General features: G+C 35.9%; 1 protein-coding gene across 3 annotated transcripts in view; it reads right to left on the bottom strand.

Annotated features, from left to right (window-relative positions):
• Positions 1-26,825, bottom strand: part of RANBP17 (RAN binding protein 17) — a 311,791-nt gene that overhangs the window by 85,166 nt on the left and 199,800 nt on the right. For 2 of the 3 annotated variants that reach the window (XM_019945809.3, XM_019945817.3), the window contains exons 15-16: positions 8,215-8,288; positions 7,113-7,193 (exon numbers count right to left, since the gene is read on the bottom strand). In XM_019945809.3, the coding sequence (XP_019801368.1) occupies positions 7,113-7,193; positions 8,215-8,288 (155 nt within the window). Of the gene's footprint in view, positions 1-7,112; positions 7,194-8,214; positions 8,289-16,270; positions 16,331-26,825 lie in introns of all 3 variants that reach the window. The other variant, XM_073802791.1, reaches the window with a different exon arrangement.

The following is a 26,825-nucleotide window of genomic DNA, read 5'->3' as shown; positions in this document are numbered from 1 at the left end:
AGGTAGCAAGTCTTTCCCTGCTTACAAAGATGCAGATTTGATGATTTTTTCCAGTGTAAATCACTGAGTAGAAGAACTGCCACTCAAACTTCACTCGGTTAAACAGGGGTGGGGATCAATAAGCTAAGAAATATCTTAAGTAATTACCAAATACAATTCTCTTACAATTGCGAAGTTGAAAGTGACAGGGTCTATGGGTAATAAGAATGCTGCCATTAATAGGAATCTTCCTGTCAGTGCTGCTAATAAACAGCAAGTCATGTTTTGACAACAGAATATTTATGGTAGCAATAAACAGAACATTCACAGGAAGAATCTCATATGCCAAAGACACACTTTCTGCAGAACTGCATCTGTGCACTTTGTACCAAGGCCAGCCTCACGGCCTTTTAATTACCTTCTAAAGAAAAAAAAAAAAGGTTAAGAGTGAATTTTTAAACTTTTTCAATAAAGAAAAAAATGAGCGTTCATCTGAATATTTATATTCCCCTATAGGAATTCAATTCAAAGCTAGTTATGGTCCTTAAGAGGATCTATAATTTTTTTTAAAAAGGTAAATAGATACATCATCATTATAATCTTCATTCTTCTCTAAGAGACTAGGGTTCTTGTAAGTTGCACCATTTTAGTCGGGTGGCAGTACTAGGTTAGATTTCAGAGGCCTGCTGACAACAGTTTATAACAGTACACGTGGTAATGGTGGTTAACAGTAACAACAGTAGTAGAAGTCCAGTAGAGTTAGAGAACTTAATAAAGGTCTCACATGGAACTTATAAATGGTAGAGCCAAGATTCAAATCCAAAGTTCAAAGGTCTGTGTGACTTGAAAGTATAAGCTCTTTTCACTAGGCTATCTCATATCCATTTAATTTTAAAGATGCCACATGATTCTACAGAGATCACTAGCTTCTTGAGATACAACTGAAACTGGAACTAGGTCCTAGAAGCGACAGGGAAACTGTTCTTTTAGGAGGCATCAACTCATTAGTGAGCCTTCATCACATCCAGGACTGAGCAAACTCCATAACCTGGCTGATACTAACTTACAAACAAAATGCTCATAAAATTTCTGTCTATAACCATGTTGTTATGAAACCACTGACAAAGGTGAAGATGGCCTTACTGATAGTTAGCATGACAAATGGAGAAAGGCAAGAAAAAGTTGAAAGAATGGTGTACCTTAGAGATGGTCAAAATTTTGAAAATCTGCATCCTTTGTAAAGAAGGATAACCAAATTGAGAATGCCCTGGTTTCTTAAGTTACAGGTACCACACACTTCAGCAGCTAAGGGGCACAGGAGCACCAAGTATGACTTCAATTCATGCTATCAAGTCTTTACTGAGCAACACCATACTTCATCAATCCTAAAACACCACTGATTATAAAAAAACATTCGTATTATATGAGCTACTATGAAAGAAAAGGTATTTTAAAGTATCATCAACTATAGAACATTTTATTTACAGAAGTGTTAAAATGTGACAAAATTTGTTTTAGAATCAAAGAAGTAGTATATTAGATGCATGATATTCACTAAGCACAAGAGGGTGGATAATGGTATTGACCTCGGCAATTATGTAAAAGCCATACATATTTACAAATATTACAGATAGAATTAGATCCTGATGATAGAAGAAAGTTCACAGATAAGAAAATTACCTGTTGGAAATTACTGTAGGTAATATAGTATAAATATACTGTAGGTATATAGTATAATTACTGAAATATTAGTTTAGTTATTTCAAAAGTAGAATTATGCTCATGAACCCTACTAGACTAAAAAAATCCAAACAGGTATAACCAAAATGAAACATCTTAAGGGATACTAATAACTACTTATAAGGACTAAGAGTTAAGGTTTAGTATCTCAGTAGGAGAGGTAACAGTATGTTCAAAAGGCCTGCTATGTGATGAAGTTTTGAAACTATAGAGAAAGGAAACAAGAGTCCTAATCCCTAATAATTTACAACTTAATAGGAGAGAGGACTAGCCAATACTAGGCTGTATTATATTCATCACCAGAAATATAGATAAGAACTAGGTGTCCAAGAACATTAAGAAAAAGAAAAGGAATGAAAATGAAGTATTTAGTAGCACCTACTATGTGACTGGATCAGTAGAACCAGGTGCTTTATTATTGTAAGATGACATAGATATATTGTTATGTATTTACTATCTTATCTAATCCTTACAAAATCCTACGAGATAGGTAATATTCCCTTTCTACAGATGAAGAAACTGAGTCTCAGAGAAATTAAATGACTCATTCATGTTCTTTCAGTTAACATAGTGACTAAGGATTATAACTACTTCAGGATGGCTCTACCAAGTTTTTAGCTAAACCTGAAAATTAAAAGAGACCTAAGTGAGTTACAATGGATCAAATGAAGAGAACAGCACACGTGGTAATTCAGTGAAAGATAATGAAGGGTGTCAAGGGGAAGGCAAAAATAAATTTCCTTGGCCCAAGTATAAAGTACAAATTGTGGTTGAGTGGTAGATCAGGAAATTAGTTATGGGAACTCAATAAGTCAAGTACCATTAAAGAACTCAAGCTTAAATCGATAATTTTACTTTGACCCAAGAAGCAAGTGGAAGTGACTCTGGGCTTTTGGGAAGAAAAATGATCAGATCAAAACAATGCTCGAGGAAGGTAATCCTGTGAAGCAAGAATATATAAAGAACTGAGAGAAGGCCTGCATAAGTGGGCTACAGAAGAGGAGTAGCAGATTCTCACCCTTGATGCCAGCACAAAAACAAACAAATAGAGCAGATAAATTACGAGATGACTTTTCCAAAGATGATAGAGACAGCAAACAAAGAAATAAATCAACATTTCTTTTGATGAGAAATGTTAATAGAAGTATGCCTGAGGGATGTTGTTGAAACTAGTTTTATTTAACATTCTGAAAAACATCTGGAGATGGTGATATTCGCTGAAATAAAGCAATACATTTTAATACTGTTTCACAAAAGCAGAATTACTATGGTTTATTACTAAATATTTCCTGTAACAGACATACCCAATTTTACTTCCATCCTTCACCCTTATTTCATTCTAGACCCTTGTTTCATCTTTCATCCTTTAGTCTTTCCTGACCCTCCACCTCATTCAGGATTCACCAAATCCTGGTGTACAGGAACTATGGGAGATAGTCCCAGTCTTAGAGAGTTAGTCTGAAGCCAAATGGAAGCAATTCTTTCTTTAACAGATAACCTGAGCCTGCTTCATGGGCGTCCAGACTATGCACTTGTACAGGGGCCTGTGCTTATAAAGGCCTCTGCTTGGTTCAATGCTCTGCTGATGAGGACTTGAAATTCTTAATCATTTATGAACAAGGCACCCCACATTTTCACTTCGTACTGGGACCCGTGAATTATGTATGTGGTCTTGCAATAACATGATGAAGTTATTAATTCTAAGAATTGTTTAAGTTAACATTATCAATAGGGTAAAGTGAGTTTGGATAAATTCATGAATTTATGTAGAACCCTTTAATGGGGTCTGTTTTTTAAAAGCTAAAGATATTGTGGGTTTTCTCAGACCTTTGAGGATGATGTAATAAGGGCAGCTACCAACAGAGGGCCTAACAGAAAATGAAATTTCCTTTCTCATTATTATCTATCTGAAACCCAGAGACATGTAAATGCTATAAATTTTAGTAAACAATGAATTGCAGTAGAAATGTTGATCAATTATTTTTCAAAGGAAGAAAAATTTAAAATAATGATTAATAAACAAACAGAATTTTGGATGAAATGTGACACTTCCCTCCCTCTTTCTCAGCATGTAAAATAAGTAAGTTTATTTGATAGCTCCGTATGACCCTTATTCTTGCTCCAGTTTTCCTGGCAGCTTCCTTGTCCTAATCACTTCAACAATCTTACTCCTTTCCCAATTAGATAGAAACTAGAATTTATGACTGGAAATCATTTCAAAGCAGGAAAAAGATCCCCAGGTATTAAACCTAACTGTGGAGGGCTGCCCCAGGACAGAGTCATTTCAACTCTGTGCCTGTTAGAGAAAGCTATTTAGAATCTGGAATTCTTGAAATTTAGTCTTGGAAATTTAAAAAGTACATTAAAAAGTTACTAGATATGCTTGCTAAGTGTATCATATATGCCACATGTAATGAATCTGTCGGGAAAACAAACTTTCTCTCAAAAAGGCCACTAGATTTTAAAATTACAATAATCTTGCCAGTTTAGAAAGCTTCAAATTTACCAACAGAAACCTTGGGGTGAATGCAACAAGGGCTTTCCAGTTAAAATCTGAGGACTTAACATAATGGTATCCTCCTCACACACATTATTCTTTGGAAAACTAGACTATTTCTAAAAACATCAAGTCCGCCTTTTCCAAGTGAAGACAAATTCCCTTAGAGAAGAGCTTGTAGGAGAAATACCCGACTTTTCTGTTTAGGACATTCAGTTCTATTTTCTGATTAACTTAAGGCAGAAGTCCTCAAAGTATGGTCCTTGAGCCACCAGCATCACCTGGAGTTGATGAAAATGCAAATTCTCAGGCCTCAGTCTGACCCCTCCTAAAACAGAAACTCTGGGGGTGGGGGTGGGGTCCAGGAATTTGTATCTTAACAAGAACTCCAGTGATTCTGATTATCACTAAGGTTTGAGACAGTAACCATCAGGGCCAGGTTACCATTCCAGGTTACTCTGCCTTAGGCAAGTAAACACAAGGCTTTTTAGCACTTCTCATAAATGAGGATCTTTTGTGATTTCAATTTCCAAACAACCAGTCAGATACAAGACGACCAAAGTTCAGAGAAGGGCTGTGAGGACCATAAATAATGAGTAAGATTCACTCTGAAGAAGATAAAAATAGAAAAAACAAAAAAATAAGTATTTGAAGACATGCATTATAAAAGTAATAAGGAACATTTAAAAATTTTATAGTAAGATAACATGCTTTTCATTTATTTGTTACTAGTATTTTAAATATAAATATTTTGAATATTACTATATAAACAGACTTCCATTTATAGAGGCCAAAAGGTGATGATTTTTATCTTGAATAACTGTTTCTATTGCTGAAGAGTGTCACCTTATTTTTAACACAGAAATAATGTATTGCTTTAAAATCAGGATTTAAAAACACATTACAATAAAGAAATCGATTAGAAACAACAAAACATGCATTAAGTAACCAGCAACTGCACTGAAATAGATACACCACTCACATATTCCATTATGTAAATGAATTCAAAGATATTTCATGACTGATCAGCTAGAAGGGACATAATGATTTATAATTCAAATAACTGAGCAGTGAAATCAAATTGAGTTAATATATATTTCTAAATATGCAAACCTGAAATAATTGTTTAAAAATATAAATCAATGTACCCAAGTTGAAATTATGCCTATCCCTTGGTTTAAAACGCAAGCTATTAAACTTTTATCTAATAAGCTTTCTGAAAATACGATTCTTTTATTAACTTCAAAAAAGGAGTGCTCAAAAGCAGTAAGTGACTTGTAAGATAAATGGTTATAATCTCAGGATTAAAGAATATATAAAAGGTATAAGTGATAGGAAAGGATCTTTAATAGCAGATACAAATAAATTAGGCATTATGTAAATCATACAAAAAACAATACAAATCAAATTAATTTTATATTAGATTTCAATTTCAACCTAAAAAATAGGGGAAATCTAAACATAGATATGTGCTATAAAATAATATAGGCTTCTTTCCAGATAATATGTTCTCAAAGTAATACATCGTGAAAAGGCCAGAGTTTGCAATACTAAGAAGTACTTATAAACCACTTCATATGTTAGAAATAAAGAGTATTTCAGCATTATTATTAAAAAAAAATACAGGTTGAGTTTTTTTTTTAATAAGAAAAAATACATATCTTAAAAAGCCAAAATGACCACTGGAATTGGGTTGTACATCACTTTCCAGTAAAAAGGAAAAACAGCCTGGACAGGTGTAATTTATCATTTTTCTGATTTAATATCAAAGAAATATATTAAAATAATAAAAAGAATCCTGAAATCCTCAAAATTTGTAGTGATAAATAGCCCTCCCTGTCTTTATTGCATTATACCTACTAACAGAAATATTGCATGGTGGATTTTGCCAGACAAGGACGATTATTTTCCAATAAAAAGTTGCATATTAAATTCCAGCACAAAAGTGGGTGTCTAATACTTTGGAAATCTTTTATGGTTTGCCAAGGAACACAATTTTAAACTTAACTAATATAAACATATTCCTGGAGTGAACCTACATTAAAGATTTCCATCCAATGCCACCCATTTTCAGAATGCTGTCCTCATGCTAAAATATCAGCTAATCTTAGTGGTTAACTAAACCAACACTTATTTTTCACAACTCCTACATATTTGATAGCTAACATATAAAAGACAATCGACATACTTCTCTCGCATTGGTAGAAACATTATAATAGTATCAACTATAATCTAATAAGAAAGGATGATTCTGGTTTTAGATTTTAAAAATCTGCTAAAGAGAAATCTAAACATTTAATGTGTAATGGGAAATCTTATTTTAGAGCAAATAAGATGTTGATTTGGTAGAGGAAATAATCAAAGAAGAGGTCAAAAATCTTGTAATTCCCTTTCTATTACTCCTTTGTGCCTCTTAACTAGTGAAAATAATATTTGTTTCAACTGAAGAACACTGAAGAAATACTGATTCTTAGGAATTCAGTTTTTATAAAATAATGTTTTTGGAACATTTTGACTTTCTTAAAATTAGTTACATGTTTTTTTAAAACAAGAACGTCCTGACAATTATGAAAAATTACGGATTAAAACATATGTGGTTTGCATACTTTCTTATATATCCATTTATAAGCCTGGATGGGTACAAACATTAACTTTAACTAGTTAGAAATCTATATATCCACATAAATTCAATTGTGACTCTGAATAAAATTTTCACATTATATAGCTAATATAAATCTTTCAAAATTATGCAGTTACAGATAAGGCTAAATGAAAGGCTTTTTATTAAAAAAATTTTAAAAACACTTGAAAAATTATAAATAAGGAAAATACCTGGCCAACAGAATGCACTTGTTAGGTTGTTTATGTACATTATCAGATATAGTAAAAAGGATATCCAACAGAAAGGTCATTTAGGAACTGAAGAGTCCTTGAAATGACAGGCTCACATCTTCCCCAGTATTTAAGGTTTGTAACACTAAATATGAAAAAAAAGTTTTTAATTATAATGAAGGTATTTGTTTGTGTAGGGAGAACATGGAAATACACATACACTCATGTCAGTTAAATGACCTAAATCACAAATATCTCATAAAGTAGGTTTAAATATCAATGGAACATTTTCTATTCTTTTCATAGTATATTCAAAATTATATACAAGCAATGAACACTGCTCTCCAAATGGTGTATTATTCTATAAATTTAGTTTTGTAAATTAAAAAGTTGCCTAAATGTTTCAGAGAAGAAACATTAAGTTTGTATCCAAAATAAACATAGTAGGGAGTGACAACAGGAGTTACAAAGGAAGTCAAATAGAGACTCACAGTTACTGCGAAGAAGTGAACCATCAAACTTGTGGTTCCAAAACTCACTTCCTATGATCATGATTGTTTATCTAGCTTTGTTCTCTGCAAGTAAGGCAGTGCTACCTATCTGTTACACAGATGAAGAAAGATGTCAAGTGGAGGCATAGAAGTTTAGGCTAAGTGTACAAAGTTATGTCTATGACCAGAAACTAGTTAATTTTGCTAATATTGTAAGGATAATTTAAGGACAGTTTCCATGAATATGTCTCTGATAGCCATAGGTTTCTACTGGAATCAATGAATGCCCTGTCTGAAGGCAACCAAATCTCTCTCAATGATTCCAATTTGCAATAATCTCTTGAGTTGGTCTTTAAAATTGAGTATTTTCTTTTTAATTAAAAAAGGCGGTCCAATTGAACTGAAGAGTCAAAGTCTGCAAACTTTTCAAAACCATGTTTTGATACTGCATACTGCAGTAGTACGGATACCTTGACAAAGAACATATTTTGGATGGTGAATTTTAAATACTTGAAATTAAGTTTCAGATAAGAACAATGCTACCGTTCTAAGAATTAAAGCATAATTTAAAAAGTCTCTTATTAAAAATTAATATTTCTGGAGAGATTTAAGCACAGTAAAAAGGTCAAAGCAATACAACAACAGAAAAATCAAAGAACCAAAGCAGGAACTCACATTTTCGTCATGAATGTTTCTAGAACATGGTTGTCATCTGTTATTCCTAAGACTTCTGACATACGGGCATATACCTGCATGAAAACATTTAATTGTTAAAAGCTTTATCATTAACATATATTTTCAAAAGACTATTCAAATTGAACAAATGTAAAGATTTAATGCATTGTTGCACCCACAGTGATGTAGGGAACGAGTGGGGAGAACAAATTAAGAATTTTAAAAAATTTTTATAATTTAAAAATTTACCCTCCTCTTTCTCTTCCAGGAAGCACCTCCCTTATTTTGAAATACATACATACCCACATAAACCCACATTCACATACTCATTTTATTCCCAGCATACCCCATAACTTTTTTTTTTCTCAAAGTGGTAATAAGGCACCCCTTTCTCAAAGGCAGGTATATGTACGTAAAGGGCTGGAAAGTGGAGTGCCTCAATAAAAGATTCCAACATTTAAAAAATTTCCATCTCTTCCAGATTTTAGCAAGCCATCAAATAATTCAGGATTATGTTAGGCAGCTATAAAAATAAGGATTTCAAAAATAAGAGGAAGTTAAAGAATTTATAGAAATTCTCCTCAAGTATCTCAATAAGCTCCCCCAAATATACAGATAGGTCTTACTTTCCATGCTGAAACTGAAATCCCAGGCTCAGGGATTCTCTGCTGAATACATCAGGGTCTGGGAATCCACTAAGCTTCCCATTAGGGAGTGATGGTTGCAGAGTTTGGGGTGTAACATTTCAGTTCCAACCTAAGCCGCATTGAGCTTATAAACACATATCCCACTACAAGTGGGAAAATGCCACTGGCAGCCAATTGAATATTCCCTCTAATAGCCTGGCAAAGCTGAGAGGTGGGTTGACACCTTCATACTCCCTGATGCTCTGGTATGATTCCAGGTTATCTCTGCCAGACACCAGCTGTATGGGATTTCTCTTCTCTGATTTGATTCCTTGTGATTGTGTTCTCTTACTCTCTCCTGATCTGACTATTTCCTATGGTATGGCAACTTAGCTTTCACTCCCTCTGCCTTTTGTTCTTCATACGTAAACACTACCTTGATATAATGTCATAGGTTGTGAAGGTGAGATAAAAATCACAGGACACCACAAATCATCCAGAGTTACATGGTGATACAGGGGAGGAAAGCTGTTCATTGCAGAGATCTCATGTTTGGATTTTAAACACTATTCAACCAGAATCTTGTGTTCCAGGCTTTTGACTTAAGTCCTACGACCAGGAGCTCCTCAGGCCAGTAGAGTGAATCAGAGAGAGGGAGAAAGAGAGGGAAAGGAAGGGGCAGGCGAAAGAAGGGGCAGAAGGGTAGAGGGGAGAAGCTGGGGGAGAGAGAAAGAAAGGAAGATTGAGATTCAAATTCCCGTTGCTTCTCCTGCTAACTTCTGAGCCCTAATAGAAAAGCATTTCAATTCCAGTATCTGTGACTTGGCTCATGAGAGTAGGCCTTCATCTCTTGTAAGATCAAAGCTATCACTGTTTTTGGAAGATGTCTGCTGAGAAGAGGGAGCTAGGGAGAAAGAACCTAGGGAAGTTAGTTAACACCAAATCCTCAATCATCAGAAACCTTTAAGCCCAGAGAAGGCTCAAAAGAAGAATGGTTGTAAAAAGGGAAGTTTCCCTTATCTCAACATGATCCAAAAGCTCTCTCATGAATGGGAGTAAGTCGGGCCCCTTTGAAAATCTGATATTGATATGACAATGGCACACAAGGCCCTCCACAACTTGGCCCCAACCTACCTCCTCATCTATCATTTCCCTCAACCTGAAGCCACAATGAAATACTCATGAAATACTGAGGCTTCTCATGCAATTACAGATCTCTATGAGTTCATGTGCTGTTCATTTTTCCTGAATCAGCCTTCTTCCTCCTCTTCCCCTGATTCTCGTTCAAAAGTCATCTCTGAAGCCTTCCTTCCATTACCAGGTAGGGTAAGTTGCGCTCTCCTTTACGTTCCTATAGCGTCTGGTCCATTCCTCTAGCATGGTGCTTTTCACATTGTAATTGTTTGGGTGTCCATCTCCCCTCCTACACTGTATTTTTGTAAAATAAAATTTTACACTTTCAAGACTTTTCAAATGCTATTTTTTATGGCAAAGATCAAATTAGTCTAATTTTGATTTTGCCCATGCCACACTGAATAGAAATGTAACAAAAATGTGATTTTAAACATTAAGACATTTAAACATATTAAAAATATTTTTTAAATTGATAGTCCCTGCAAGGAAGTTTTCTGTTGTGTCTCTAGCATTCAAGAAAGAGGGAATCTAAGCAGGCAGATCTGTTGTGCTCTGCTGTCAAAACAGCTTCTCAAAGCATCACATTTGACCCAATACGATACTGGAAAAAACAGTCAACATTGACACATGGCAGTGCTTTAATCCACAATTATCCTTGTAACTTGCACCATTCCTTTTATCATCCATTAGCTTTGATTCCCATTATCCCATCTAGAACTGTGTCAACGCTTTTGTCCCTAGGGATTTCTCTCCACTACTAGGATCTGACAGCCAAGCTTGAGTACTAAACAGGATCATTACCTCTTAAATCCACTTATCTGATCTACTGAATAGTAAATTGAAAAGCTCATTAAGAGCAACAATCTGATTTGTTTTCACGTGTGACAGGGTCATTTAAAATCAAGGTATGATTACTGCATTTCTTTTAAAAGACCATCTCACGTTTTCCAAGGCACCTTATCATTCAGAGAGCATGCAGATAATATGAAAATGTCTTCGAACATTTGAAATGTAGTTATACCATAGATACACATAATTTGGGGGTGAGGACTAATCCGTCCAGTGAGGAAACATCTATAAGATTATTTATCATAAAGCACAAGTCAATGAAAGTTTTCTACAGAAAAAATTCGTACACAATATTTACGGGTTTTCAACATTTTCTAAAAATTCTATCACTTCACCAAAAATAATTTTTATGACAGCAAGAAACTACATCACAATACATACTCATTTTAGGGAAAGACATAGGAGTTGGCGTAGGAATGCAAGAAAAGGAAAAAAGCTCACTTTCAGTTCATAGATTTCTAATCTTTTATTTCATAATCAAGGTAATTTGATCATAGTGAAAAATAAGCAAAAATCTAAGAAATAAGAGACTAATAAGCGCATTTGTGTTATCCTTCTCTGAAGGAGACAATGAAGTTGAATAAATCGTTATGCTTTTGGTTATGTGTTTCACATAACCTAGTTTTTGCCTGTCAGCCTGTGCCTTCCTCCCTTTCTTCTTCTTCTTTTCTTTTTTTTTAAATATGCCTGCCCTTCTCTGTTAGACTACAAACTCCCTGAGGGTGGAGATGATGCTCTGTCTTTTATCTCCCATGCCTAATACTCAATAAATGTTTGTTAAATGAATAACAAGAATGTAATGTTAAAATGTGTATTTTCGCTGATTCCATTTCATTCATAATTTTGTAACAAAAGGAAAACGACCAGTAAGACGTGTGTTTGTTTTACGAAGAATTTTTTTTCCTGTAAAGATAATATATTCCAAATTCTACTCACTCCGGTGACCACTGGTAAAGTTTTGTTATTTAAAAAGATACAGTTCTTTAAAATTATTATTATGTTTTAATTGAAGTACAGTTGATTTACAATGTTGTGTTAGTTTCAGGTATACAGCAAAGTGATTCAGTTATACATATCTATCTATCTATATATATATCTATTCTTTTTCAGATTCTTTTCCAGTATAGGTTATTACAAGATATTGAATATAGTTCCCTGTGCTGTACAGTAGGTCCTTGTTGTTTATCTATTTTATATATAAAACTATGTAGTTTCAATGCTTAAATATTTCTGGAAGAAGCTCTCCCTGTAGATTCAGTAAGAGGAGCTCTCTCTCCTCCTTTGGATACTCAGAGCACCCACTGTTGCTGGCCTATTAGTGGCACTTCTCATGTAACAGAATATTATCTTGTTGTAGTACTAATTTTCTATGTTTATACGTGTTTCCTCCATTACTTCAAGCACGTGCTGCCTGAGGGCAGGGAAATGTCTATTTCTCTTTACATCTCCAGAAGTACTCAGAAGCTATCTCGATAAACTTAGCAACATACAAAAAGCACAGGTTTTGGTCCCAAAGATAACTGGATTTGAATTCTGCCACTAACTAGGTGTTACTTAAAGTATCTGAATCTTGGTTTCCTATCTGAAAAACAGGAATAATAATAAAGCCTACCTTATGGGCCTTTGGGAACATTAAATGATGATACCTAACACAGAACCTGACATTTAGCAGCTACTCAACAAATGCTGCTTCCCTTCCTACCCCCTTTCATGGACCCTTTCTAATAGTAGGTGCTAGTAATGTCAGCTACTACCTTTCCAAGAGAAAGCTCATTACATAAAAAATAACAGAAGGGTAAGAAAGGGCTTACCTTGAAGACTTTCACACAGAAAAAAGGTTAAAACAAACAAAACCCTAAATTTGTATTAACTTTGAAATCTTGCTAATCATGGTCAGAAATGGCATTTGTTAAAGGCATAAAGCTTCAAAATTTCATGATACAAAACCAAATTCTTTCTACTTCTCAATAGTTACTGTCTTAGAAGGCAGAAAAAGTACCCATTTTAGCCAGTCATCCATCTCTCTGGCTCTTGAAATACAGGAAGTCATTAGAAATGTAAGAAATTATCATCAGTACAGACATAAGAAGGCATGCTCCTAAAAAACTGTCTTAATATGTTTTCTTATCTCTAGTCGTTCTACTGCGCAGCTTCTTTTAAACTTCAGAAAAGAGTATTTGGATATGTATATAACACTTCAGTGACCCACTTATGTTCTTTAACTTCTAAACTAATCAAGTGACAAATAATGTCTGAGCATATGCAGGTAGTTGAAATGATCTTATATCTGGTTTTTTAAAAAAGAAGCCAGACAAGATAAGAAAACCAGACAAGGGAATACACATACAAACAGCAATAAGGTTTTGAGCTGTAAATTTAATTTAATAAAGAATAAAAGCATGTGCTGTGATAATTTTTTAAATTGCTTTCTTTTTCCAGTCCTAATCCTTGGTCTTGGGTATCCGCAGTGTTGTCTCTAACATTCTGGTTATAACTTTGAAGAAACTAATTATGTCAATCCTTAAATTTGAAGTAGATTACAGAACTGGGAAACCCAGAATATTAGTTCCTAAAGGTTGTATGGATATATAATGACAGTCACAGAAATTCAATAACAGCCCTCTATGAAATGTACTCAAAAGCACCGCATGAAACAAATTAAAAAGAACAATGAATCTCTCATTGTGTGCAAATAAGAAAATAAGAGAAAACACTGGTTCTATAGGTTTTCATAAGAGTTGTTATAATGAATTAAGATTTTGGATAATGAATCTTCAGAAAATTACAGTAAGTTAATACCCTTAGGCCTTCTATAGATGTTTAGGATGTTATAACTTCTCAAAGAGCTTTTATAAGCAGGCTCAGCGCAGAAAATTAGCAGTGCTGTGGAAATCAACAACAAAGTATTTTGCCATCAGACGATACACTTTCCTGAACCAATTTAGTGTAAAAAAATTCACATCCAATAATACAAAATTGATACCATAAAAATTTTAAAAACTCAACAATTATGAATTTTTAAGTATTATTTTAATCTATTGAAAGGACTTAAAAATCAAGATTTTTATTTTAATTTTTTGAATTTTATTTAATTTATTTTTTTATACAGCAGGTTCTCATTAGTGATCCATTTTATACATATTAGTGTATACATGTCAAGCCCAATCTCCCAATTCATCCCATCACCACCATGACCCGCCCCCCACCACTTTCCCCCCTTGGTGTCAAGATTTTTAACTGAATGTAATTTAGTAAAACAAGACCTGTCACTGGAAAGCATTCAATATAATAAAAGCATTAATGTTCCTTAGGAAAAGAATTTTGGAACGGAGTGTGAACTCACTTATTATGAGTAAGAAATCAATTTCCATATTTTTGTCTTAGGCTTCAAGTGCCCTTGAAGCCAATGCAGTGCTCTCTACATGAGATCCATTAAAGAGAAAGGGAGGGGAGGGAGGAAGAGGAAAGGTGTAAGAGGAAACTAACAGAGCATTTAATGACTGGGATCTAAACAGTTTGGAGCTAAAGATATTGAGCTCTCTCATTAACGTCTGAAGCAGAATAAAAAAAAAATAAAATGATCGTCACAATTAACTTGTGACCACATCAAGAGAATTAATAGTACAGACATCATTGCTGCATATTAAATACATAAACTTTGTGATAATGAATAGATCCACATTAATCTTGGCTGACTACTTTTTCCATATCATTTAAAATAACATCACAAAATACAGGATCAAAATTAGGTAAAAAAATCTTTTGCTAAAATTTAATTTTAAGACCATAATTTACTTTGGAAACCAAGCAGTAAAAGGTTAGGAATCTGCCTGCCTCATTCAGTGGAATACAGAATGACATCTGATAAAGAAAAGCTGGCTATGGAGATATAAAATAAATATGAATGTTAAGTATTTATTTCAATTAGAATATCTGAACCTACCATCTGTGGTGGCCATCTTGCTAAGGGGACATGTACCTAACAAATCTCTTAAGAGGCGTTCCCAATCTGCTTGAATGAGCTATTGTATAAGAAAACTTGGAGCGACCACTTTGGCCTCACATTTCCTTCGCTCCACATCCTGTGGCACAAAGCATGAACTCAGCAGGCTGGGGTACAGGGCTGCCTGCTGCCTTGTGATAATCCCCTCTCCCAGTAGGGGCCTCCACTGATGCATGGCTAAGAACATGCTTCCTCTTTTGCTTGCACCCCAGTGGGGTTTCCATTCCTCACTTGGGCCCAAATCCAGACTGCTAAGGAAGGGCTCCAGATGCCGCCAGAGATATTTTTGGATTAGTTTCTAAACAATCATTTATTAGAAAGAGGAGTACAGGTACAGTGTGAAAACCAGCAATACTGGTAATTTTGGAGAGATTCTTTCCCTCCTGCCCCGACCAGATCTAAGGTCTAACTACCACCTGTTCAACAGAAGCTGGCTGTTTGCCCCATTTTCCTTCAGGGAGCCACTGACTAAGGATCTCCACCAGCATGAACCTAATGTCTCCCGACAGGCCTTCACTAGCCAAGAGGGACCTGGGTCGAGAGCACCAGTTATTGGTCACAGGATACACAGTCCATAGAAAGACTCCTGTGGTGCAACCAGCTGAAAGCCAACTAGAGAAGACGGGGAGTGTACATTTGTCCTGACACAGCTTTGTTCCCGCTGGCTGCCAATTCACTCCATATCTGGGGCCAAGCTTCTGTTAAACTAGTCTTCTGGGGCTAAAGCCATGGTAAAGTCTTGGGTAAATATATTATCTTTCCAAGCTCATACAATAAGAAGCGAACCATGGCTACGGCACAGGACCACTGGAAGAAGGTGTGATTAATTTTGGTAGGTTTCGAGATCATGGTTTGAAGGGGCATTTCAGGCATTTGATTCATAATTCTTTGCAATAGCAAATTTATAAGATGACATTACATTTTGGAGCGAAGAATTGATGCTGGATGAAGTTTGTGAGAGAGTGATGGTAGAGGTGGGGAACTGGGAAGTAAAAGATTTTGTTTAATCCTTTACACCTCTCAAAAGTGTCTGCCAGAAACGTATTCTGGCACAAGAGATACATGTGCTCTAGATACTGTTCAATAACAGATGCTATTCATTGTAGCCAAATACAACTTTCTGCTTTCAGGTATGAATAACTGGTTAGAATTGGCCACTTCAGAAACGTTATAATCAAGAAACCTAGGCTGCTTTCATACTATGCAATCACACTGAACAGAGGCTTTGCCGTTAATACCATCGAACATTAGCTGACTATAGAACATTTCGTTATAAAACATGCACACTGTAGGATTCCACAGTGCATAAAAAAGGGAATCAAGAAAAATGCACCCCCACACTTATCACTGTGCACGCGCCTATTTTAATAATAAGAATCTCGGGCTGTGGTGAGACAAGCATAAAGACTGGTGATCCACCACAATAACCAGCAGCTCAACTCACCTGAACTATTTTCCAAGCCTTCTTTGGAACTCTGGACACATCACTCCTCAGGCGTACAACCTACGAAGCACAGAGTTTAGGGACCTGCCACCTGGTGTCGGGGATAAGGGAAGAGCAGAAGTCCTTCCCAACTTCCGATACAGGGAGAAGGTGGCTCAGGATCTTTGTGGTTGTCACTTAAAATATTCATGGGACTTTGATCTTATTCTGGAGGCTAGGATCAGAGGCAGAGTGAAGTGCTGTTCAAAGCCTGGATGTGGTTATATGGATTACAATGGGTTTGCTTCCATGAAATAATTCAAGAAACCAATTACTAAAGGTAGCCCTGAAAAAGAACAAATTATAAATAACACCTAACAGAACTATTTTTAAGAATCTCTTAATACTGCTGTTTCCCATGAGGCACTCTAATTATGCAAATGTGGCAACTGGGGCTAATGATATAAGTAGGCCAAGTCAACTTCTGAAGGGTAAAAGTATATGTTCAATAAATGAAACGCATTTCTGTAGTCACTCAGAAAGTTAAGCAAATCACATTGAGTCTTCCACCACTTACTAACTCTTGCACACACACTCTGCCTCCACCCTGCCTCTCTGAAACACTTCCCATTTCCTACACCCAAAACAACTGCTGTACCTTCCTCCTATGAGCCACTCAACTCTCTATCCCTTTAGGAAGAACAACCTGACAAAAAGAGTAAAGGAATAATGGCCCATGGAATGAAAAAAGGGCTGCCAATGACATTGTGCATATTTTTACTATTCTGTCAAATCTGCTATTTTCATTATATTCTCAAACTTTACTCAAAAACGTTAATCCTATAGTCCTTCGTAGCTTTTACTTTCTGTCTCTCACACTAGCCTAGTTAGTGAAAACTTTAACTTGCCCTAAATGCAAAGGATCAGAGTTCACCTTCTGATGGCCTACTGACGTCTTTCAAACACTAGTATCTTCAAACACTAATAAACACTTCAAACCTTCTCTGAGGAGGCAATATACGCAGCAATAGGCTAGGTACCGCTTCCATCCTAGTCTTCCTACTGAATACTTTTATGTTGAAAATTAGCTACAACGTATGCAAAAGTCTAACTGGTGAACAAAGACAACATGCAGTTGCCCAGGAAGCATAGTCTTCTTTCAATAAGAGACAGAAATGAGCAAGTTGAGTATATATTTTAGATAACTTCAACTAGGAGGAAACACAGAATGCATGTCTAGTGCAATGCACTTGGGATACTGAGTGAGACCACTACTTGCTAGCCTAGCACAGTGCTTGGCAGATAACAGACATTTAATAAATATTTTATTTAATAAATTAACTCTATAATTCTAGTAAAATTAGTTAGCCTCTAAGAGTCTCAGTTTCTTCATCTGTAAAATGGAAAGAATAATATCACAAAATAGAAGGCAGTCTAGTGAAGTCGTTAAAGATAGATTCTGAAGCCCAAGACTAGTTGGATTCCACCACTTACTAAGTGATTTTGAGCAAACTGCTTACCCTCTACACCTTAGTTTTCTCAATATAAAATGAGGATGATAGTTGGCCCTAATTTACAGAATCTTGGAGAGGATTAAAGCAGTTAACATATGTAAAGCACTTACAACAGTCCTGGTACATGGTAAAATTTCCATAAAGTACTGGCTATTATGGGTTGGCAAAAAAGCTTGTTCAGTTTTTTTCTGTTAAGATGGCTCTAGTAGCACTTAGTTGTCTTTAACTTCATTCGAAACAAGTTTGTTAGATTGTATGTGGCAGCTGTCATATGAGCGTGCATTTAAACAAAAACATCAAAATTGGTGAATTTTTGTGTAGCCACTTTAATATTGAAGATGGAAAGAAAAAAGCAACATTTTCAGCATATTATGCTTTATTATTTCAAGAAAGGTAAAAACACAACTGGAATGCAAAAAAAAGATTTGTGCAGTGTATGCAGAAGGTGCTGTGACTGTTCGAACGTGTCAAAAGTGGCTTGCGAAGTTTCGTGCTGGAGATTTGCTGGATAATGCTCCACGGTCGGGTAGACCAGTTGAAGTTGACAGCGATCAAATCAAGACATTAACTGAGAACAATCAGCACATGGGAGATAGGTGACATACTCAAAGTATCCAAATCAAGCATTGAAAATCATTTGCACCAGCCTGGTTATGTTCATCGCTTTGATGTTTGGGTTCTACGTAAGTTAAGCGAAAAAAACCTTCCTGACCGTATTTCCTCATGTGATTCTCTACATAAACGCAATGAAAATGTTCCATTTTTAAAACAAATTGTGATGGCAATGAAAAGTGGATACTGTACAATAATGTGGAACGGAAGAGATCGTGGGGCAAGCGAAATGAACCACCACCAACCACACCAAAGGCTGGTCTTCATCCAAAGAAGGTGATGTGTATATGGTGGTGGGATTGGAAAGGAGTCCTCTACTAATGAGCTCCTTCTGGAAAACCAAACGGTTAATTCCAACAAGTACTGCTCCCAGTTAGACCACTTGAAAGCAGCACTCATCGAAAAGCGTCCAGAATTAGTGAACAGAAAACGCATAATCTTCCATCAGGATAACATAAGACCACATGTTTCTTTGATGACCAGGCAAAAACTGTTACAGCTTGTCTGCGAAGTTCCGATTCATCCGCCACATTCACCAGACACTGCACCTTCAGATTTCCATTTATTTAGGTCTTTACAAAATTCTCTTAATGTAAAACATTTCCATTGCCTGGAAGACTGTAAAAGGCACCTGGAACAGTTCTTTGCTCAAAAAGACCAAAGGTTTTGGGAAGATGGAATTATGAAGTTGCCTGAAAAACGGCAGAAGGTAGTGGAACAAAACAATGAATAGGTTGTTCAATAAAGTTCTTGGTGAAAATGAAAAATGTGTCTTTTATTTTTACTTAAAAACCAAAGGAACCTTTTGGCCAACCCAATATTATTGTCATCAAATGCTGTATTATACACAGCACTGCCAGCACAGTGTCAGGAACACTTGGAAAGTTTTTAGCACACAGTATGCACCAAATAAACATTAGCTATTAGCCATTAGAATACGTGGTCACTAAATGGCCACTATTATTATTAAGTAAGATAGTCAAACATTAGTCTGGCATTAAGATTATGAGGCATGCACCAAGATGACGGTCCCTTTTATTTGTGCTTTATCTGGACTAGATGGTGGAAAGTAAATGTTTCTTCTAAGCTGGCATGTGAGTAACTTTAATAGTGGTTAAAGAAGAGTGATTAGAGGGAAGAGAGCCCCAGTGAAAGACTAACTCCTAATCTTCCGTCTTCTACCTATAACTTCTATTTTACAGAGGCGGAACAGTAAATGTGATGGGAAAGGAGACAGGAGGAAAACAGAACGCTATGTGGTAGCAGGTGATGTTTTAGCCCAAGGGCTCTGTACAACCTAAGTTCCTGATTTCAAAGCCCTCATCTTCCTTTTTACAGTCATCACAAGTTCCTGTTTCCTGTCTGCAGGATAAGTTCTCACCTCTGGGTTAAGTAGATGATTTACATCCCTGTGTCCAATAAATTATCAAAGTCTTCCCAATTCAGGTAAACAAGTCCATCCGATTCTCTGAGTTTTCTTTGCTAAATTAAATGCACACAGACAAGGGGTTCCAGAACATCATCATTAGAGTTTTAAGTTATCAAAAAAGTTTTTGTGTGATAGGCCCAGTAAGAACAGAAAGGGGCTGCCTTTCATATATGAATATAATATTTATCTCTGACACTAGACCATGGGTTGAGTTGCTTCTCCTACAGTAGGGTGGATTTTAGCAGATAATCTAGGATGTAGCTCGATTCTCTTGTGACTGCTGGATAGCCAGAACTAGAGGTCCAATCTGTGGTTGTAGTGATGAGATTTTTCCTCGGGAAGTAAAATAGCAAATACGGGGATGAAGCTGTGATGATGGTCTTATCAATCATTACACTTAAAACTGATCATGTCTGGACTCATGTCTAAATACCTACATAGGTAATGTGATACACTGGAAAGCACACTTGGGTTTAGGGTATGATGATTTGGTCGAAAACCCAGGACACTAAACAAGTTTTTAACCTTCCTGAAATCTTTTTTCATGTTCTGCAAAATGAAGATACTCCTACCTACTAAAGAGAATATTGCTGAGAAGACTAAATGAGAAAATGTATAAATAATGCCACAAAGTGGAGTGAAGCACAAAGTAGAAACCCAATACAGGTTAGATTAAGGTTGGAAAGAAACATGACCTCAAGTGCTATTTCCTAGGCATTTCTCAGTCTACATTACCTGGAAATACAGAATTTGTCACTTACAGCATGGATAATGTTTTAATACTCAGTGCCCTGAACTTTAGGAACTTCAGGAATGTTAAGGTTGGAGAGTATTGTGTAAGTAAGGCAGATGCATCTGCTCGGGAGAGTGGTATTACAGCCCATGTCTCAGAAATGCAAATAACCAGAAAAAAAGGACAGTTGAGAACTGGGACCAACAAGCATGAAAGCATTTCTAATGAGTCACTAAAGCGGGCTAAGAGGCAATATGGAAGGAAGTGGTCATGTACACTTGGAGATAGGAAAGGACAATAAGTGGCTGAAGGCTTAAAATAAAGGGTTAAAACAAAAGTTGAAAACTGCAATTTCTCAGTAAATGTAAAGGCACCAGTGCACTAAGGTATTTCGCACATTTCAGCACTGTCTATCCTTTTACAATTTTCCTCGTCAAAAGGTGTGGGAGGTTGTCCATGGAAATGCATTTCCAATTTTGTAATGGGAGTCAATCAGAGAATGTAATCCACGTTGGAGAAAGTCATTTCAAAGCCAACTTTGCTTAAACACATCTATTCAGTAGAGCAAGGGATACTGGCGCTGGGGAGACACACAGGCTTAAGGGAAAACAAAATCCCAATAAGTAGCCAAATGTGCTTCTATTATTTCAAGATTCCTTCAACAGAAACATTATGGGAAGATAAAAATTAGGAAAACACTGAACTGAACTAATTCAAAGTGTTAAAAAAATATTTTGCATTTATGTTTTATAACCAAGTGCTTTTCCCACATTTGTCCCAAGGCAGCAGATGAAGCGCTATATTCACCACTGCTAATACTAGCAATTGGAACACGCTCTTTGGCAAGGCAGAAATAAGATAATTGTTCAACATAGGCTGGCTTTTCAGAAATACTGGAAGCATTGCCTGTAATTATAGACATCTGTCACTGCTAGCCACTCAGTACTAACCCTGACATCAATATACAACCACAGCACTAAACTGCCTGCAGGCATAGCAATGCAGACCAGATACGCTAGGCAGGCAATCATCTGCTTCATCCAAACTATCTGTCAAGGGCTCCCAACCACAAATAGCTCTTACATTTTGTATCCTTAGGATAATATGTTGATTTATTTTAGATTCTCTAATATTTACAGCCTAGGCCATCTACTAAAATAAAGAAACAAAACTTATGGCTAATGGAGGCAGTTACTGTTCACAGTCATCATAAAAGGTCATAGCTCAACCCTCAAATGTTAAAAATTGATGGCAGCTTTAACCATGTGCTATCATACAGATGTTTCCTTTTGTAGAGGCAATTATTTTCAATAGCAATTCAAAATGGTAACTACAATCTTTCATCAGCAAGTATGTTGCCACATTGATCTAATAGAAATGCTCATATTTTAAAAGCTTTCTTGAGAAGTAAAGGTAAGTTTCAGTGATGAGTACTGAAGAATCCAGATTGTCAGTTTGGGTTTAGCTGTACATATAATACTGTATCTGGAAACATTTTTTTTTTTAACGTACACAGATGATGTAATGTCTAAAAACTAGGAAATGATATTGAAGGATAAAATACTTGGTTAATGAATGAGTCAACTGACATATAATCTTGCTGGGTGTAAAGCTTATTGAAATATACATGTACATCTACGTTCATATTTTTAAAAGCCCGAAGACACACTGTAGCTTTAAATGTCACTCTCTTTTTTTTCTTTTTAAGCAGCCAGGGAAGCAAGCTGACAATTATTAGACATTTAGACTAATTAGGAATAAACACTCACAATTATCACAATGTGTTACTGAAAACCCAGATATTTCTTGGTTTGATCACAACAGCTTACGCTGAAGAAAAACTATTAATTACTGACAGACAGTGAGCTTACAAGTGAGCTGCATCTTAAAAACCTCTTTTAAAATACAATTGCTAAATGCCTTACAGTGCTGTAATGTGAGACAGGTTCAAATCTTATTACTTCACTGAAATTAAAACCTAAGTTTTAATACTGTTCAAGTCGAACAATGATTCCACACTTTATTGCTTTTGAAATCCCTTGATGATCATAGGAAAAAATGCCCCCGAGAAAAAAGACTGTTTTCGATAAACAGAAAATACAGTTTGCACTCTTAGCCTCTTTGTCATCACAAAAAAAGGATTTAATGCCAATTCTTTAAAAAAAGGCTTTTCCCCCCCACAAAATGTGCACCTTGTGTGCCATTTGTAAAATCAGTTCACTTTTTTTTTATTTATTACTGCAGCGCGGCAAGGCAATAAAGAAGCTACCGATAGCTAATAAATTACGTGCCTTTTAAAACAATTCTCTTGCTACAAAAACATGTAACTACAAAGGTTTACATTTACATGGTACATCACATGAAATGTCTGTATTTGTGTTCTATTAACCATTTTGGCAAATTGTGGACTTTTAACCAAATAAGTGATAGAAAAAACATAGTGATTCACAAATGTCGACGTGATATAAAATAAAAGCCTTTCTAGTAAACTACTCTTTTGCTGTTTGCACTTCTAAAAATCCTCCAAAATTTATTTTAAAATTGTTTTGATAAACTATTTTATGCATCAAAAAGGTATTCAAAGATGCTCTAGTCAAGGTTAATTTAAACTTTACTCAGTGAATACAGAGACCTACGAAAATACCCTTTTCCTGCCTAATTTATGTTCCTAGTATCAATCAGTCTTAAAAATCATAGCTCCTAGGAGTTACTTGAGGACAAGTTATAAAAGGCAAGATCACTGGATGTAAGGCAAAAATGCCCTCAATCTGTTCCTTAATATATTTTCTTAAAAAAAGATACAGAAACTTGGTTATTTTTTTAAGAAATACATCAAACAAACATGTCTTGCTAAGTAATAATCTTTCTTTTAAGAGAATATTATCTTCACGTATCCAAAAGAACTGCCGAAAAACCTTACTTTATGAAAGCAAGCTGTTTGTTTTTCTGGTTGGTTTATGTACAAATGAATTTTGAACCGTCTGTACTCTAATTTCAGGGTTAAACTGTTAAATTAATCAGGGTATTTGCTTAATGCTCTCACCCTCTAATCACATGATGAGCATGTATTTATGAGGTAGTGTATTGTCTTTTATTATTAATTTCCTCCATTTCCTGTAATAGCTATTATAGCTGTGGCTTTTTTTGTTTGTTTTATACCTACAAAATTTCAACTTTGTTCAATTATGTATGATGAACACTGCTTCAATTTTCAAAGCACAAACAACTTTGATCCATTTCATATTTACTTCAAGATGACGGTCCACCATACAAATGAATAAAAATTCTATATTCTCTAGCATTCCATTTCTCCATTCAGATCTACTTTTTCTCCCTTTCTTTTGAAATCAGCTTGATTATGATGATTAACAATTAGGAATTCATGGAAGATATGTTTTTTGAAAAGTTCAACGAAATAATTTTATTTCATTTTCACAGACTTTTTAGAGGGGAATCATTACCACCATAAATAACTAATGTTCTATAAACCACACATCTTTACATGCAGAGAACCCAGGTATATTTCCTTATCTTCTGTTTCTTTTTAATAGTATCACTCATGTTTATTGAAATCATGACCTTTCCCCACACTGCAGCTGATTTAAAATATAAATTCTTAATTAGCAACCAAGAAAAATAGCTGACAAAACATGAACTTTCTCTACGGCCCTCTTCTCTCCCTCCTATATCTCACTGACAAAATTTTAGTTTAAACCTTTAGTTACTTGAATTATCCCTTTTGGCTGGGAAAGAGCTCATTCAATGTACTGTCTCCCTTAGATCACTAAGACTGTGCATTCAAAGCAGGTAGGGCAGGTATCATGAACTCCATTTTTTTTTAGATGGGGTTTAGAAGACGGCTCAAGAAGGCTACACAGTGAAATGGCTTGTTCTCCAACTTCCTACTCAACAGTTTCCACTAACTGATAACACTGCTTCCTAGCTACTAGGAAAAAATATGTTTTCATGGATATTTACCATAGAAAATCCAAATTAAACTTTCTACTGGGCGCTATGTTATTCAATGCACAGAAAACAACCTTGCCTTATATCTGGCACCTATCTGACAGAGCAGGAGTGGTGGGTGGTTCTTGGTGCCAACTGAGAGGGGTAGAGGAATTCATTTGCTTTACTAATTACCATCCCATCAGGGATGGAACATTTACACTGTCACCAATTTGTTAAACAGTCTGAAGTGTACGGATACTTAGATTTCTTGGTCTTGTTTTGCAATCTTGAATAGGAAAGTGGAAAACACAGAGCTGGACTCTTCTGGTCCGGGAATCCTTCCTGGACTTTCCCAAGATTACATTAGGTGTTCTCCTATACGTTCCCACTGTTGTTCTGCATATCAAATATGGGCCTTACCATATCAAACAATGATGCCTGTCAGCTCTGTGTTCTCCACCTGTCTATGATGGCAGGACTATCTCTCTTTATAATAATAGTCAATATTATGGCCCATTGTTTAGTACATAGTAGGCAATTACATGTATTTGTAATGTCTACATGTTTTTTCCAACACCACCAAGCAGTTCTCAGGGGACACTACTTGGATGTCTCACATCCAATTAAGGGCTCTGTCACACAAGACTGCTCCTAATTTTCAAACACCAGTTGAAAGTCCAATAAAAAAGGAAGTAAGAAAGTCCAGGTTGTCACCTGTGCTTCTGACCAACTAGCTACAGATCGAAGATCCAGGGACTTCTTCCTTGGGTTTGATTAATTTGCTAGAGTGGCTCATAGAACTCAAAGAAACACTTTATTTACTACATTACTGGTATATTATGAAAGGATGTAACTCAGGAACATCCAGATGGAAGAGATGCTTAGAGCAAGGTATGTGGGAAGGGGTGCAGATCCTTTTCTAATTTACAATCCTTAAAAACGGAACATTAGCTGGTTCCAATCCACTGTCTCCTAATAAAACACTGCTCTAATTAACAACACCTACTTCAAAAAAATGACTAGAATCAGAATAAAATTTCTGTTTTTGTCACCATGAAATCTGACCATCTCACCCTACCTAACCCATATTCAATCAACAGCGACAGATATACGATACGTATCTTATACCTAGGATATTGCCTCTGTCCTCAAGAAACTCAAACTGTGTTAAGAAAACAAGGACATAGAGCAGAACACTTAAGGAGCAAGACTGGGAATCAGTTAGTCATTTAGTGAATTTAGAGTTAGATTTAAAGGCCAAATCTTGTGCATGCCCCTTCCTACCACTGTGTTCTTAGTCAAGTTACGTTATGGCGGAACTGGGGTTAAGAACACCTTTATCACAAGATTATTTTGAGGCCTACAAGATACAATGTATGTAAACGCTTATTATTATAGTGCATCATGGCATATAATAAACAATAAACGAGTGCCAGCATTGCCATTATCATTATTATTTAACTAAGTTTTAATGAATATGATCCAGGTATTAAGAACTGTAAGAGCGCCTACTGGGATAGAACACTGAAGGATGGAGATTGCTGTGGGGTAAGCGGGGGGAATGGGGAGAAGAAAAAAGAGAACAATGTAATCCAAGATAAAGATGGTGGGAGTCAGCTTGATAGAGGGGGGTCTGTGAAAACTAAAATTGGCCAGTAGGTGGAGCTAGATTCTGGAGGACCTTAGAAGCTGAGGACTGTTGGCTAGATGAAGGCAAGAGAGAGGTCTCTGAAGTGGGAAGGGCCCTATGATAAAAGTGGTGTTTCAGATTTGTCTGACTACAGTGTGTGTGATGGACCACAGCCAGAGAGGTCAAGTTTTTATTTTTCTTGAACCCTTTGTTGTCTCTGACATCATGTGTTTCCTCTTCTTGATATTTTTACCTTCATGGACACAGTATTCTTGGGCTTCTCACTTTTCAATTCTTTATTTTCCATTAGAAATGTTTATTTTCCACATCTTTGAGCTGAGAGTGCCCTTCATCCTTATATACCCAGTTCCTTGGGGGAGGTTCATCTGCTCACAAGGTATCAATTAAATATGTACCCCCCAAAACTCTAAATCCATAGTTCCAAAAGTAAGTACTGAATGTGGAAAAGAAATTCCTCTCTACCTCATCTGTATTACTAAAGAAAAGTAGTTAGGGTTGGGAATTGAAAAGAAAGGCCAAGGTGGCAAAACTGTGACAATTTTGGCCCTATTTCCTTGAACAAGAGGAAAGTCTGAGGTAGGTCAGAAAGGAGATTACTGCCTCTGTTAATTATATAAGAACACAGCATATCAGCTGAAGGCTCATTTGGTTCTTTACTGTCTCTGATTATGACTCCAGTGACTTAGCCT

This window comes from Tursiops truncatus, chromosome 3, assembly GCF_011762595.2.
Source record: "Tursiops truncatus isolate mTurTru1 chromosome 3, mTurTru1.mat.Y, whole genome shotgun sequence".
In the NCBI taxonomy this organism is placed as follows: domain Eukaryota; kingdom Metazoa; phylum Chordata; class Mammalia; order Artiodactyla; family Delphinidae; genus Tursiops; species Tursiops truncatus.
The sequence above is the reverse complement of the archived record's forward strand: the minus strand, read 5'-3'. Positions and strand labels throughout refer to the sequence as shown.